This window comes from Lynx canadensis, chromosome D4, assembly GCF_007474595.2.
Source record: "Lynx canadensis isolate LIC74 chromosome D4, mLynCan4.pri.v2, whole genome shotgun sequence".
Taxonomy (NCBI): Eukaryota; Metazoa; Chordata; class Mammalia; order Carnivora; family Felidae; genus Lynx; species Lynx canadensis.
The window spans coordinates 81,927,963-81,944,820 of NC_044315.2; the positions used below are offsets into that span (position 1 = coordinate 81,927,963).

General features: G+C 37.8%; 1 protein-coding gene and 1 non-coding gene across 4 annotated transcripts in view; both read right to left on the reverse strand.

Annotated features, from left to right (window-relative positions):
* The window catches only part of RC3H2 (ring finger and CCCH-type domains 2), a 52,578-nt gene that overhangs the window by 16,513 nt on the left and 19,207 nt on the right, over window positions 1–16,858 (reverse strand). For all 3 annotated transcript variants that reach the window (XM_030294459.1, XM_030294458.1, XM_030294460.1), the window contains exons 6-10: window positions 14,057–14,257; window positions 13,206–13,338; window positions 12,977–13,095; window positions 11,040–11,152; window positions 1,008–1,316 (exon numbers count right to left, since the gene is read on the reverse strand). In XM_030294459.1, coding sequence (XP_030150319.1) covers window positions 1,008–1,316; window positions 11,040–11,152; window positions 12,977–13,095; window positions 13,206–13,338; window positions 14,057–14,257 — 875 coding nt within the window. The remainder of the gene's footprint in view (window positions 1–1,007; window positions 1,317–11,039; window positions 11,153–12,976; window positions 13,096–13,205; window positions 13,339–14,056; window positions 14,258–16,858) is intronic.
* LOC115500204 lies at window positions 13,425–13,535 on the reverse strand. Its single transcript, XR_003964449.1, has one exon. It is a non-coding gene; the product is annotated as a small nucleolar RNA SNORD90 (small nucleolar RNA).

Consider the following 16,858-nt stretch of genomic DNA (forward strand, 5'->3'; position numbering starts at 1 on the left):
CTAACTAGACAATGTTCTCTGACATGTCATTTCTAAAAATCTCTCCCAGAGAAAACTGTAAGGATCCTCCAATAAACAAATCCTCCTATCATATGCTAACTGCAGAAATAAAGAATATAATTGCTTACCTACCCACTGTTTATTATATGAAATCACTAGCATAATACTTTGTTCCTAGAAGGCATATAATAAATGCTGACCGACTATTCAGGGGCAACAAAATCGGAACATGATTTAACTGAGACCCTAAAACAATACCAAAGCATGAGATTTCTGAGGTGTAAGTAACTCAGATGGTCAGAAAGTTTTAAAACTTTTTTCTTAAAGAACCAAAACCCTTCCTTATGCTGAAACCTGAAAATATTGGTAATAATAACAACAAGATATTGAGGTACTGTTCAATGCACACTGCAATAGTGATTCACTTAATCTGTGCAACCAACCTGTGTAGTAGTTACTATTACTGTATGAATTTTGTGGATGAGTAAATTGAGGGAGACAGATTAACTGGCCTAAGTTCAAACAGCTAGAAAACAGTGAGCCAGAATTTGAACCAAGGGAGTTTGCCTCCCAAGAGCCCCCTCTTAGCTACTACACATCATTAAAGAATATAGAATAGACTGTTCTGAGTGAAGCAGAGGCTGGAGGCTTAGAATCTCACCTTGCTGAGGTTTCTATTTAGCCCCTTTCTGGTACCCCTCTGTATACGATCCTAAAGTTCAAAGATCTAAGTGTGGAAAAAACCCAATTCTGGTCCAAACTCTTCAGTTTACAGTCAAGGAAAACAAAACCCAGAGCTGAATTGACTTTCTAAGGTCACAGAGCTTTTCAACTGCAGAGCCAGGACTAGAACTCAAATTTTGGGGGATTCAAGTGCTTTTTCCACTAGGTGAAGATTATGCATTAAAAATTCTGATTAGTTCCTTTCCCTTAGGATAAATTAAAATACTCAGTCATTTCTCAAAAGGCTGAGTAACTCACAGTAACCATTTTTACCTAATACTTACTTTTCAGTTACAGACTCTACAGAAGGCCCAGTTGCGTTCTGACCATTAGTGCCAACCTTCCCCACTTTCTTCACAGTCTCCAGAGCTCTTAAAGTACTGTCAGTACTACGTGGGATTAGCTGGGAAACACTGTTTTCTGCATTTGAAATTCCATTTGTACTTGGAACAATTTTCCCCGTTGTTTCAGTACTTCCTATGACAGAAATGACATTTCCGGCTGTGGTTGTGACAGTGTTGTTTACACCAACTTTATTTAGAAGAGGAAATGTTCTTACAGTTGCATTGATCTTTTTGTTCCTTAATCGATACCTGTTTCAAAAACAATCAACATATATTGGTGAATATTGCACTAAATTTACCCTGGAAGGGGGGGGGGGAAGACAATGGGAAAAGATTTAAGTAGGAGGAAATAGCTTTGAAAAAAAGTTTCATCAGCTAAATATCAAATACAGTCTACACCAAACTCTGCTGTTAGATGTCACATGAAAACACACACACACACACACACACACACACACACACACACACGTAGACATGTAATTAATGTAGCAAGCAAAATACACATGTATCAAAGAAGCCTGATGAGTGAATGGGAAGAGATCCTTTTGAAAATTTTGTATAATTGCAATAAAAAGTACACTATGTAAAAATGAAAGGAACCATACCAAATCTATTTAGGAATGTAGAATGAAGAAGAAAGGTATGCAAGAGTTGACAAAATTCTGTTGTTACCAAATGTTAGAGCATTATATAAATTAAAAAAATTATAAAACCAAAACTCGTTCTTAAACACTACACCAGATTAGTTTATGCCTAATGTAAAAAGCATTTGGATTAAGAACAGAATTTTCTGATATTGAATTCATAGTTTTATTTATGGTGGTCAGGTATAACACTTTCAATACATAAAGCAATTTGATCTTGGGACTCCATTTAAGAAAATCTGTTTCCACTTGTACAACAAAAACTTCATTATAATGTAGTCCTAGTCAAGGTTCCAAAACTTTAAAGTGGTGAACAACTGTTACATGAACAAAAAGTTTACACACATTTGGAGCCATAATTACATATGCCTAAATTAATCTGATATTAATGTTATAATCAAACAAAAGGTAATTAAATATAAATAGTGTTAGTGATGAGCAATGCCTTCACAATAGTCTCCCTTTCAGTCCCTCAGTATCTATAAACAACCTCATTATTCAATCCCGCTAGTCTCCATCTCCCCTCTCTCCTGCTCTCCCTCTCTCTCGTGCACGTCTCCTCCCTCCCTCCCTCCCTCCTTCCCTCTCTCTCTCTTTCTCTCTCTCTCACACACACACACACACACACACACACACACACACACTGACAGAGGCAGGTGGAGCTCAATAAAAGAGAAGTGTCCCCAGATCAGACTGGCTGAGGATGAAGTGACTGAACACAAAGTTAAAAAAAGACAACAGGAGGTTATGGTCAGTTTATATAAGTCATCTTAAGAGATTCTGGAGAGCGACTGACTACTTTTTTTTTCCTTTTTATTTGTTTATTTATTTATTTGCTTAATTTATTTATTTTTAAATACATCCAAGTTAGTAAGCATATAGTGCAACAACGATTTCAGGAGTAGATTCCTTAATGCCCCTACCCACTTAGCCCATCCCCCCTCCCACAACCCCTCCAGTAACCCTCTGTTCTCTGTATTTAAGAGTCCCTTATGTCTTGTCCCCCTCCTTGTTTTTATATTATTTTTGCTTCCCTTCCCATATGTTCATCTGTTCTATATCTTAAAGTTCTTACATGAGTGAAGTCATATGATATTTCTTTCTCTAATTTCGCTTAGCATAAAACCCTCTAGTTCCATCCACATAGTTGCAAATGGCAAGATTTCATTCTTTTTGATTGCCAAGTGATACTCCCATTACACACACACACACACACACACACACACCACATCTTCTTTATCCATTCATCCATCAGTGGACATTTGGGCTCTTTCCATACTTTGGCTATTGTCAATAGCACTGCTATAAACATTGGAGTGCATATGCCCCTCTGAAACAGCACACCTGTATCTCTTGGATAAATACCGAGTAGTGCAATTGCTGGCTTGTAGGATAGTTCTATTTTTAATTTTTTGAGGAACCTCCATACTGTTTTCCAGAGTGGCTGCACCAGTTTGCATTCCCACCAGCAGTGCAAAAGAGATCCTCTTTCTCCGCATCCTCGCCAACATCTGTTGTTGCCTGAGTTATTGTTAGCCATTCTGACAGGTGTGAGGTGGTATCCCACTGTGGCTTTATTTGTATTTCCCTGATGATGAGTGATGTTGAGCATTTTTTCATGTGTCGGTTGGCCATCTGGATATCTTCTTTGGAGGAGTGTCTATTCATGTCTTTTGCCCATTTCTTCACTGGATTGTTTTTTGGATGTTAAGTTTGATAAGTTCTTTATAGATCCTGGATACTAACCCTTTATCTGGTATGTCATTTGCAAATATCTTCTCCCATTCCATTGGATGACTTTGTTTTGCTGATTGTTTCGTTTGCTGTGCAGAAGCTTTTCATTTTGATAAGGTCCCAATAATTCATTTTTGCTTTTGTTTCCCTTACTCCCAGAGACGTGTTGTAAGAAGCTGCTGCGGCCAAGATCAGAGGTTTTTGCCTGCTTTCTCCTCGAGGATTTTGAAGGCTTCCTGTCTTATGTTTAGGTCTTTCATCCATTTTGAGTTTATTTTTGTGTATGGTGTAAGAAAGTGGTCCAGGTTCATTCTTCTGCATGTCGCCATCCAGGTTTCCCAGCACCACTTGCTGAAGAGACTGTCTTTATTCCATTGGATATTCTGTTCTGCTTTGTCAAAGATTAGTTGGCCATATGTTTGTGGGTCCATTTCTGGGTTCTCTATTCTGTTCCACTGATCTGAGTGTCTGTTTTTGTGTGAGTACCATACTGTCTTAATGATTACAGCTTTGTAACACAGCTTGAAGTCTGGGATTGTGATGCCTCCTGCTTTGATTTTCTTTTTCAAGATTGCTTTGGCGATTTGGGGTCTTTTCTGGTTCCATACAAATTTTAGGATTGTTTGTTCTAGCTCTGTGAAGAATGCTGGTGTTATTTTGATAGGTACTGCACTGACTATGTAGATTGGTTTGGGTAGTGTTGATATTTTAACAATATTTGTTCTTCCTATCCAAAAGCATGGAATATTTTTCCATTTTTTGTGTGTGTCTTCTCCAATTTTTTTCATAAGCTTTCTATAGTTTTCAGTATATAGATTTTTCACCTCTTTGGTTAGATTTATTCCTAGATACAATTGGTACAATTGTAAATGGGATCAATTCCTTGATTTCTCTGTCGCTTCACTGTTGGTGTATAGGAATGCAACCGATTTCTGTGCATTGATTTTATATCCTGCGACTTTGCTGAATTTATGAATCAATTCTAGCAGTGTTTTGGTGGAATCTTTTGGGTTTTCCGTATAGAGTATCATGTCATCTGTGAAGAGTGGAAGTTTGACCTCCTCCTGGCCGATTTGGATGCCTTTTATTTCTTTGTATCGTCTGACTGCTGAGGCTAAGATTTCCAATATTATGTTGAATAACAGTGGTGAGAGTGGACATCCTTGTCTTGTTCCTGACCTTTGGGGTAAAGCTGTCAGTTTTTCCCCATTGAGGATGGTATTAGTGTTGGGTCTTTCATATATATGGCTTTTATGATCTCGAGGTATGATCCTTCTACCCCTACTTTCTTGAGGTCTTTTATCAAGAAAGGATGCTGTATTTTGTCAAATGCTTTCTCTGCATCTATTGAGAGGATCATGTGGTTCTTGTCCTTTCTTTTATTGATGTGATGAATCACACTGATTGCTTTGTGGATGTTGAACCAGTCCTGCATCCCAGGTATAAATCCCACTTGATCAGGGTGAGTAATTTTTTTCATGTATTCTTGGATCCAGTTGGCTAGTATCTTGTTGAGGACTTCTGTATCCATGTTCATCAGGGAAATTCGTCTATACTTTTCTTTTTAGTGGGGACTTTGGTTTCAGAACCAAGGTAATGCTGGCTTCATAAAAAGAGTTTGGGAGTTTTCCTTCCATTTCTATTTTTTTGGAACAGCTTCAAGAGAATAGGTGTTAACTCTTCCTTAAATATTTGGTAGAATTCCCCTGGAAAGCCATCTGGCCCTGGACTGCTGTTTTTTGGAAGACTTTTGATTACTAAGTCGATTTCTTTACTGGTTATGGGTCTGTTCAAATTTTCTATTTCTTCCTGTTTCAGTTTTGGTAGTTTATATGTTTCTAGGAATTTGTCCATTTCTTCCAGATTGCCCATTTTATTGGCAAATAATTGCTCATAATATTGTCTTAGTATTGTTTTTATTTCTGCTGTGCTGGTTGTGATCTTTTGTCTTTTATCCTTGATTTATTTGGGTCCTTTCCTTTTTCTTTCTGATCAAACTGGCTACATCTTTATCATTTTTGTCAATTCTTTCAAAGAACCAGCTTCTGGTTTCATTGATCTGGCCACTGATTATTTCTTTAAGAAGGACGGGTATGAGTAGACCTATATTTTAGAAAGGCATTTTGCTGGCATGGAGGGGCCTGTGTTTTCCTCAACATGCTCTCTGAAACCTGCTCTTCATTTTTCACCTCAAAGGTTCTTATACAAAATAGCCAGCTGCTCTTTGCTTTCCATCCTCAAAGGACAAATCTCAGCTACCTTTAAGATTACTCTGGCAGGCAAAAAATAAAATTTTAATTGCAAGTACCTTAAAAGATAAGGAGTTGTAAGAAGTAAAACCTTAACTAAAGGAGGTAAAATATGTGGCAAGTAGCAGTACATACTGGGCTCCTAGCATCTAGGCAGCTAAAGACTTGGACTTCAAATTCAGACCTCACATTTGAAAATGCCAATTACTTCCTTATTCTTTTAAAATCACCTTTTGAGCTCCGTCAAGTCTTCACTCCCTGCCTTACTCAGCTTAGAATCCACTATCCACCATTTGTCCCTCCTTTATAAATACTTCAACTCCCTTGGCCCACTCCCTGTGTTGAACTCCTGGTAAAACCCTAATCCAGTTCTTCACATATTCTCTTACTCTGTGCCTGCTTCCAGGCAGCTGAACATTGGTGGAGAAAAACCATGCTATCATGCTCTCTAGACTCTCTTCAAAATTCTGATCAATTATTTAAAATGGCCAAGCAATACACTAACACACTTCTCTACTAAATTCCCTTTCCCATCTCTAACATCCTTTCTACCTCCACTGCTGATGACATTGCCTCCCACTTGACAGACAAAACAGATGAAGCCAGAGGAGACTTACTTCTTTCACCACCAATTCCAGGAAGCTTCCTGACCTGTAACTACATCCTCCTCCTAAAAAGAGATGAAGAGCTCCTGCTCTTAACTCAGGTCAATCCTGCCACTGGGGTTCTAACGAGGTCCAATCTCTCCACTTGTGCCCCAGGTCCCAAGCATATCTGCCTTTCCAAAGACTTCACTCCTATAATGATCTTTTTTATTCTAGTGCACCATCACTTCATTCAGGTGTCTGCTTACATGCCATATCCTCTGATATCCCTTCCCAGACAACCTCATCTAAAATATCTCCCCTTTCCCAACCATTCTTTCTCCATACCTTGTGTTATTTTTCTTCATAGCACCAATCAGTACCAGATATTATATTTTGTATTTATTTGCTGTATGTCAATCTTCTCTCTACAACAAAGTAAGCCCCATGAGAGCAAGGATTTTTGCCTTTCTGACTGACCTCTCTATCTTCAGCATATAATACAGTGCCTGGTGCACACTGTGTGTTCAATAAATATTTGTTGCGTGAACAGGGAGTAAGCCTCTGACTTCATATGGCCAAGAGAAGAACTAACCACTGATTTTCTACCTCCAAAAGCATTTCCCATCTAAGTTAAAACACTACTTGGTTATACAGATCCCAAACCCTGGAGTCATTCTTGATTCTTTTCTTTATAGTCCACATTCAACCTATCAGTTCGTCAAATATATATCCCAATCTGACCACTTTTCATCATTTCCATTACTATAGTTGTAGTACCAAGCTACCAATCTTGTACCTGAACCACTATAGTATTTCATTGGTCTCGAGCCATGCAGACTCTAGGGTGACATTTCTAAGAGAAAGTTAAAATCTCATTGTTGTGGGATGCCTGACTGGCTCAGTCGTTGGAGCATGAGACTCTTAATCTCAGGGTTGTGAGTTCCAGCCCCATGCTGGGCATACAGCTTACTGAAATAAATATGTAAGATTAAAAAATCTCATCGTTGCATTTGAATAAAACCCTGTTATGTCTTCCAAATTCCTCGCCATGGTCATCAAAGCCAGTGTGATGTGGCCTGCCTCTCTAGCCTTATCTTTTGTCATCCCTATCATTCTCCATCTTCCAGACACACTGGTCTTGCTTCTAGTTCCCAAGCCTGCCAAGCTCATTTCCACCTCAGACTTTATAGCATTGTATCACTAACTGAAATTGTGTTTACGTGTTTACCGTGCCTCTTTCCTCACTAGAAGCACCTCAAAAAAGTACCCAGCACTTAGCAATCATTTTTATGTTTGCTGAGCTGATTGATTCTAGGCTTCTGTTATTCTCCAGAATGCAGCCAATTCTTAGAAATAGGATTCTAATACTCTACATTCTCAAATACAGTCACCTAAATATTTACTTTAGGAGAGACTGCTGGGCATTTACATTTAGTTTGGTTAGAGAAATGCACAGTAGAGAAAGCAGGCTGGAGTAAAATTAATTTAAGTAAAACAAATGTTTGCAGAGCTCCTGGTGTATTATGTGAACTAAGACAAAGGTTCCACCCTCAAAAAGCTCAGAGATACATAGCAACATGTATTTTTTAACCAATAGGATAGTGACATCTCACTTTCTTAATCCTTTGTATCATCCTGTTTTTTTCTCTTCTTTTTTCAAACAGCAACAGAGAATGTGAAGCCAGCTAGAAATATGAATTGTAGATTATTTGTCCTTTCAACATAAATATACTGAATTTACATATCAGACACTTGCTATGTGCAAAAAATATCAAGATGAATTACTCATAAGATAAATGAAGTCCAGTTAAAATACACACGTGCAAATAAATAACTGCAATATGACAAGAGAACTGACATTATACAGTGACTATGTATAGAGCACTACAACAGCACAGTGAAGGAAGCAACTAACACTGGCTTGGAAGTCAGAGAAGTCCTCAGAAGGAAGAGGACCTCTGAGTATGACTAGAAGCTCTCCAAACAGAAAAGAGATAAGCATATGATAAAGGGAAAAACACGTGCAAGGGAAAGAAGAATGCAAGAATTTGTGCAGTAGTAAACAGTGATTAACTAGATGTAGCTTAAAAAAATAAAGACTGCAAAAGGTGGAGTAAGGCTACAAAGCTAGATTAGGACTAGATCCTTTGCTATACTGAGGAACCAATTAAGAATTTAAAGCAGACGTGGACATGATCAGACAATTATTTGCAAGAGAAAATCTTGGTAGCAATGAAATAGGTTGAACATAAGGAGATGCCAGGTAAAAGGCCAGTAGAGAACTAAAATTGATAAACTAGGTAAACACACGTGAAGCACTAAAAACAGCATTACACAAAAATGTGACCAATTAATTTGGCTATTATTTTTTTTTACTACTAATATAATTTCAGTCAAGAGATAATAAAATTGTAAAGTAGGCACAAGAGATGGAGAGTAGAAAGCCAGCTTGAAGGTACAGGAGGTAAAATGGATTTTCAGATGGGACACCAGTTATGGGTGGCAAGGCAATGAAATCACAGTTTCTGACTTTTTTTTTAAATAAACTTTTCTTTATTTCTTTTTTTTAAATATTTATTTTTGAGAGACAGAGAGAGCACATGCGAGTGGGAAGGGGAAGAGAAAGATGGAAAGAGAGCATCCCAAGCAACGGGGAGCTCGAATCACAAACTGTGAGATCATGACCTGAGCTGAAATCAAGAGCTGGATGCTTAAGTGACTGAGCCACCCAGGTGCCCCTCCTCTGACTTTTTTAAGTCTAACAACTCCCAAGAAAGTCCCCTAAAAACTTCTACTTTAGCTAAGAAGCTCTATTTCAGGTATGGGCAAGCTCAATAGATTTCCTAGAGCCTCAAAAATCATCCTGATGTAAAACTCTGTATAGAGAGCTGCTTAGACTGGGTGCAACAGCATCTTTTTGTCTTAGGACCCCTGCAACCTCTCCAGGCTCTTCCGTAGGGAGTAAAAACAGAGAGGAGACACATGTTTCTACTCTTCTTTCTAATGCACACACACATATCTTCTATCAGATTGCTGCTGCTGTGGAGCTCGTTATGTACAGGGTCCAGTGCTAGCAACTGAGGAAATAGTAATAAGTAATAAACAAGATAAATATAGTCCATGGAGGGTACTCCACAGTAAGGCAGTCAATAGAGGCCAGGGGCCAAAGTTGCCTGTTTGTTGTAAATAAAGTATACACCCATGCCAATTTTATGCACAATGGTCGCTTTTTTGCTACAATGGCAGAATTGAGTGACTGTGACACAGATCACCATGTGATCCACCAAACTGAAAATATTTACTATCTGGACCTTTACATAAAAGTCTGCCATCCACTAAAATTTATCGTAAGTTAATCATAATTTTGATTGGTATGACAAAGAGGAACCTTTGTCAGGGGAGGATCCCCCTGAATAAGTGAAGAGTAAGGTAGGCAAAAGAGAAGCTCCAAAGGCAAGGCCAGAAGGAAGAGCATTATGTAGAAGAGCATGGTGCATTCCAGGCACTGACAGAAGAGAAGTGTGGCCTGAGCATAGAATACAATTCAGGAGCACTGTGTGATGAGATCAGAAAGGTAGGCACACAGATGATCCAGGATCCACAATCTAGATTTTATAACTTTATCCACAGAGTAATTGAGAAACTACCTGTTCTCATTATCTGCAATGAGCCTTATGCATAAAATTCTCCGTTTTGTGGGGAATAATGGGAGTGGGGTGGCAATAATAACTGTAAGACTAGGAGGCAATGGTGGATTGAGAAAAGGGACGATAGCTTGGACTGTAAGGCTGGAAAGAAGAGTTCAGAAACAAACATACTGAACTACCTTGGTGACTCAGACAAGCAGGTGAGGGAAAGGTAACAAAGACGATTCCTTTAACATGGTATATGTAACTGGCTGGACAGGGTACACTGGAGGAGAGCAGAATGGAAAGTGGGAGAGGATGTATGGGAGGAGAAAATTAGTTCAACTTAAGTTTAAAGTGTAAAAACAGGGTGCCTGAGTGGCTCAGTCTGTTTAACGTCTGGCTCTTGATCTCAGCTCAGGTCTTGATCTCACGGTCATGAGTTCAAGCCTCATGTTGGGCTCCTCGCTGGGTGTGAAGCCTACTTAAAAAAATAAAAAATAAAAAAAATAAAGTGTCTAAAAACAAAAGGGAGATGTCCATTAAGAGTTGATACACAGGCCAGTTATTCAATAGAAAGGCGGGAATCAATTTTTTGGCAAGATCTCAATGATGAATGTTTGGTTAAAAAACAACAAAAACTTGGACAATATGTAATATAGCTTATATTGATTTACTTCTATGTGTGGAGTAAATGGACACAGAAAGGATTACCCAGAGGAGAAAAGATGCAGAAAAAAGAACATTAAGAAGACCAAAAGTCATAAAAAGAAAATGTATCTGCAGTACGGTTTTACCTGGGATTTTGCTGTTATCATCAATTGAAACTGAGCAAATAAGATTGTACATAGGGTACTTCTGCACAGGTGCTTAGCAAAAACATGGATTCCAGCTATATAATGGTTATTAAAAGTATGATCCTTAAATAAGGTTCTAAGTCATTTATGCTAATCTTGCTTCCAGAAGCAAGACGCTATAGTTTCAAAAGAAAAGATTATCTTGCAATATAAAGAAGTCTACAATGTGAACTTAATCACATTTTTTAAACTCACCAGAAACTTTGAGACTACATAAAACACTTTCATAATGACCCAAAATTAAACCTATATGAAAAAGAATTCTCGTAACTTACTTTTCAAGCTCTTCCTGAGAATGGGCAAAAGTACAATTTGTTCCTCGGGGACACCCTCCTTGCTGACGCAGATCTCGGCACATGCTAGTCTTGTATTTGCTGTTTGGCTGAGGCTACAAAACAGAAAATCGGTGTGTGAAAAAGTGAGGACTCTTGGGACTTCAGAATTTTATGATTACCGCCTTTAATTCTTTATCACATCAGAAAAGTAATTCTTGTGCTGAAACAACTGCCATTCCACCATTTCCTGTTACATATTACACAGTGTAACTTTAAATTGGTATTTCAGACATTCCTTCTGAGGATTATCTGAAACTGGTTCAGATGTTATGTCTATTTATTTGTCAGACAACACAATGACCACAAAAATAAAAGATTTTCTCATAGATTGATTGCTGTTTTAAAATTATGATACAAAATAATTTAAAAAGCAGGGCACCTGGGTGGCTCAGTCAGTTAAGCGTTGACTCTTGACTTTGCTTGGGTTATGACCTCACAGGTCGTGAGTTTGAGCCACACAGAGCTTGCTTGGGATTCTTTCTTCCTCTCTCTCTGCCCCCCCCACCCACCTTCAAAATAAATAAATAAATCTTAAAAAAAAAATAAAAAAAGCCATAAGCTTTGTCCACTTAAACTTTCCCAAGAAAGATAGAATACAATTTCCCCTAAGAGTGAACATTTATGAAACCAATTTATTTGTCAGCTTGAGAGTACAACACTCTTCTTACTCTTGAAGCTGCTTAAGTTCACAAAAACAATGTGGAAAAGTATAAAAACCCCATCATATCTGCTATAGTTGCATCAAAATTTCAGATACCGTTGTTATTTCTGTGACCTTAATAAGATAAAACATTTATTGGGGTGCCTAGGTGGCTTAGTTGGTTAAGTGTCCCGACTCTTGATTTCAGCTCAGGTTATGATCTCACAGTTCGTAGGATGGAGCCCCACATTGGGCTCTGTGCTGACAGAGCAGAGACTACTTGGGATTCTCTCTCTTTCGGTCCCTCCCCTACACAAACAAACACTCTCTCTTGCTCTCTCAAAAACAAATAAAGTTAAAAAAAAAAAAAAAGACAGGAGTGCGTGGGTGGCTCAGTCAGTTAAGCGTCTGACTTTGGCTCAGGTCAAGATATCATGGTTCGTGGATTCAAGCCCCACATCAGGCTCTGTGCTGACAGCTCAGAGCCTGGAGCCTGCTTCGGATTCTGTGTCTCCCTCTCTCTCTGCCCCTCCCTTGCTCATGCTGTCTCTCTCTGTCTCTCAAAAATAAATAAACATTAAAAAAATTTTTTTAATAAATAAATAAAAAGAGAAAACATTTCTCTTCCAGTTAACATTTGAATATTATAATGTTTTCTAGTAGAATAAGGCTAGAAGAGTGGAAAGATCACTTTGGAGTAGATCTGATCTCAGCTCTGTCACTTACTGCCACCATGACCTTAGATATGTTATTTAATCTCTTTAAATTTCAGCTTGGGAACAGCAATTATCTTGCTGTGAGGATTAGAAATAATGTATGTAAAATAACATAGGAAATGACTCACAGTAACGTAATAAATGGACATCATTATTAGAATAAAAGAGATTCTACTTTAAACATAAACTCCTTCTCATGTACACTGCAAATATTTTAAAAATTCAAATTCCACATATTTACAAATAGAAACTCATTCATACGAGAGCAATGGAGAAAAAAGTGACAATTTCCCTACATTAGAAAAGAAACAAAATGCCTAGAAGAAATCAATAATCTATACTTGGTCAAAAACATTTGGGTGCTATGCTATTAACTACTTATCAGATGTACTAAAACTTGAGTTTCTCCCAAAAGAACAGAGATAGGAGTCACATAAGAAGTCTATTAACCTTGTTCAAGTTGTTCAGGATGAACCTCTATTAGAGATAAAAGCAATCAGAAGTGCAATGAAGATGCTTACCTGAGGTGTCTCATGGCCTTTTCTACTATAATTTTGTATGAAGTCCACAAGGCCATGAACCACTGTTTTAACAGCTACCATTGCATTTTCTAGCTGCTCCCAAGTTGGTGAAACAGCATCTACAAAAAGCCACCAAGGGAATGAGGGAGATTTTGTTAGCAGTAATTCTTTTGTGTTGTTTACCTCAAAGGTAGTAAAAGTATAAGCAATTGGGTATTTTTCCACATACCTGGATTAGGGTCTATGTTTGCAAGAAGCTCTAAATGAGGCCTCAGTCTATTTAAGTTAGCTGGGTCACCTGTTCGTTGCAAAACAATTGTCAATTCCTGGACACTCTTTGCAAATGATTCTGGAGACTGCAGCTAACAAACAGAAAACAGAATGGCTTTTACTGTGGTTCTTATGACACATTTATATCTGAATGCTTCTTTTAGCCAACATACTAAACAGGTTTTCAAGTGTCTTCAGATTCCATAGTAGGAGTATCAGTGATGAATGAAATTTTCACCTCAGAATCTGCCCTATGAACTTCATCATTAGACACTTAGAAAACTTATTTATAAGCTGTATTAGCTCTCTGGGGTCAGAATACAGGCAAATAACAAACTATGTAAGTCAGCTTCTTTTATGTTAATATCCCGTATTTGGTTCCCTATAGCCTTCCTTGGTTTATTCTGAAGGTTAAAAACACTGTAAAAAGAAATAAAGATAAAATAATTTAAAGAGCTCATGTTTGAGGTGCCTGGGTAGCTCAGTTGGTTAAGCATCCAACTCTTGATTTTGACTCAGATCATCGTCTCACAGTTCGTGAGTTCAAGCCTGGAGCTGGGCTACACGCTGACAGTGTGGAGCCTGCTTGGGATTCTCTCTCTCTGCCCCTCCCCACACGTGTTTGTGCACATGCGCGCGCTCTCTCTCTCTCTCTCTCTCAAAATAAATAGACTTAAAAAAAAAAAAAAGCCTAATATTTAAAAACATACAAATCTCTTAACTAGTTGTCTCTTCACTCCCTTCAGAAGATTGCAATGCTCTTCAATGGAACAGCAATGATCTAAAACAAGCATCGCTAATTTCACAAACCTTATCAATGATAGACTGCATGTGTGATTTATGTGCCAAGTCACCATACAGAAGTGAGGACCACTGCTCAGGTGAAATGCGGAGTCCTGCTTCCATAGCAATGTGAACAATTTGAGCATCATGTTCTCTGCGTAATGCTTCATAACTCCGAAATTCCTCCTTTAGCTGCATCAAGGAAGAGTCTTCATCCCTTTTGGTAACCTAAAAAATAACAAGGAGGAAAAAAAAACCTGTCAGAATTGGTCTGCTCTCCCCTCTTCTCCAATCAATTCTTTTTGGGGGAGGGCTTGAGTTGAGGGGTACCTACTATATATCATATACTACATAAAAGAAAGTTCAAAGAAGATAATGTCCTTATCACAAATTCTTTTTGGAACAAAGCAGAACTTGCATAATCTAGTACATAGTTTTGCCTTCCTTCAATGAGATGAGCAGCAGATAGAGAAGACACTTGTAAACAGAAAATTATAATATAAGCGCTATTATAATGCTCTATGGCAACACAAAGGAAAGGCAATTCAATCTGGTGGGAGAAGGAAGGGGCAACAGAAAAGGTTTCCCCGACTTGAAGGCTGCATGAAATGAGTCTTGAAGAATGAATAGAAGCTTCCACTTGAGAAACAGAATCCTAGAATGATAGCAAGTGGTGAAACAGAAAAATGAAAGAGCACAGAGAATTAAGGGCTAAGATACAGGCTGGAGAAGAATCACAGAGGGTCTTATAAAATACAGTGAGAAATTTGTATATTATCCTGAAGGGAATGGGAAGCCATGGAAGGCTTTTAAGCAGACAAGTGACAATTCAGTCCAGCCAACGGGTACACATATATTAGAAATCTTCTATCACCACAAAAATGATCACTAGGGTATTTATACAGCTTTAATTTATACCTGACTTAAGTGATTTAAAAAACATTAGTTCAAAAGTTTACAGAGTTTCATAATCCTACTGAAACTAATTATCCAAACATGCAGGTATATGACTAGACAATTTCTATAATAAATGATACACATTTATCTAAAACTTGCACAATGAAATTTGAAACTTGGCTAGGATTCAGAAGACCCAGAACTGGTACAGATTGTGAAACTCAGATTGAACAAAACAAACTGTTCAAAATCATGATTTTGTCACTGGTAAAATGAAAATATCCCCAGATCACCTTACTGGTTATTTCTATTGCTATGCTAGCACATGAGGCAGCAATAATATGACCCCAAGAACATGAAGATGGGAAAATTAAGTTACCATCTGAGAGTTAATAGCATCAGTTCACAATTCTCTGTGGGAATATATAAATACATTATAGATTAGTCTGAGACACCCAAAATTCTAATCAACACAATCTAGGTATAATAGAGTATATAACTTAGAAGTCACAAAAATCTATATTCTACCCAACCCTACTTAAAGAAACACTAAGGAAACAAAAGAATTACCAACCTAAAAAATAGAAAAAGAAACCCAAGAACCAGAGGATGCTAGTACTCTTCCAAATCCCATGTAGGCTACAGGGTGCCTCTTAGGCAGCAAAAGCTTCTATCCATTTGAATAGTAAAGAGGGACACGGGTGGCTAATAGAGCCTGGTCCTATTAAAGTTCTTACTAACATGCATCAAAATCACCTGGGAAGCATTAAAAACCACAATTTCAGGTAATCACAATTCCTGACTTGGAAGACCACATAATTAAAAAGTATCTATGAATGTTCAAATCCCACATCAAATATACCACATCAGAGTATCTGGGGATGGTATACTTTTAAAAACTCCATAGATAATTCTGATGGGTATCTTCAGGTGGAAACCACTGCATCAAACATTAGAATCATTAACTCCCCTTGTTCTGATTCCATGCTAAGGAAGCAAAGGTTTGATACTCTTCTGCAGGACAATATCTACAACACGATCACTTAAGTCACGTAAGAGTTGCACTTCTTATTACAAATTAATAAAACTCATCATCTATTGTATTTGACCTTGGTTAGGGTGGTTCTGTTTCTGAGGAAAGAATCTACTGTATGCATCCACAAAATTCACATCTCTAAGCCTATAAAATCAGGAAAGACCTTTGACAATGGTGACTTTACTAGAGTAAATGACACCCAAGAGAGGTCTTTTGGCAGTTAAGTCAGCAAGACACCCTTTAATTAAGTCAAACACTGCTTTAACATGCTAAACTACAGGGCAGTGAGGTGAGATAAGGAATAAAATTGAAATCACTTTCTACAGTAGTGTTATTCAAATGTCAGATATTAGCAGCAATTGTAGATGTAGGACTGTCATATACCACAAATCCGCATAATACCTATGAGGAAAAAACAAAATAAAACGCATTAAATCGGGAATAGAGTGTGAGAACCTAGTCAGTCACTTCAGGATGACAAATGATCTCTGTAATTTGGTTGCTTAGCCAAAAGCATAATGTTTGAGGAACCAGAGATTCATTTCTATTGTTACTCTAAGGGCACAAAATCAAGCACTGTAACTATCAGGCAGACAGTGTCCAAGCCTCATTAGTGGAGCTAAGTGAGTTCATTTGAACATATTTTTATCAGCAATTACTTGCTATTTCAAACTAAGCAGTCTTCCAAAAAATTTTTTTCTATCTCTACTGTTTTCACTCTTGGGCTATTAAAACCAGCAAAATAGCCTAAATAAGCTTTGGCTTCAAATTTTGATGTTTTACTTTTATAGAAGCCATTGGGCCTTTCCAGTTCCAAGTCTTTGGGCTTTTCTCAAGAGCCAGCCAGCAACCTATTCTCTTGTAACACACAGAAACTTTTAACGATTCAGCCTACT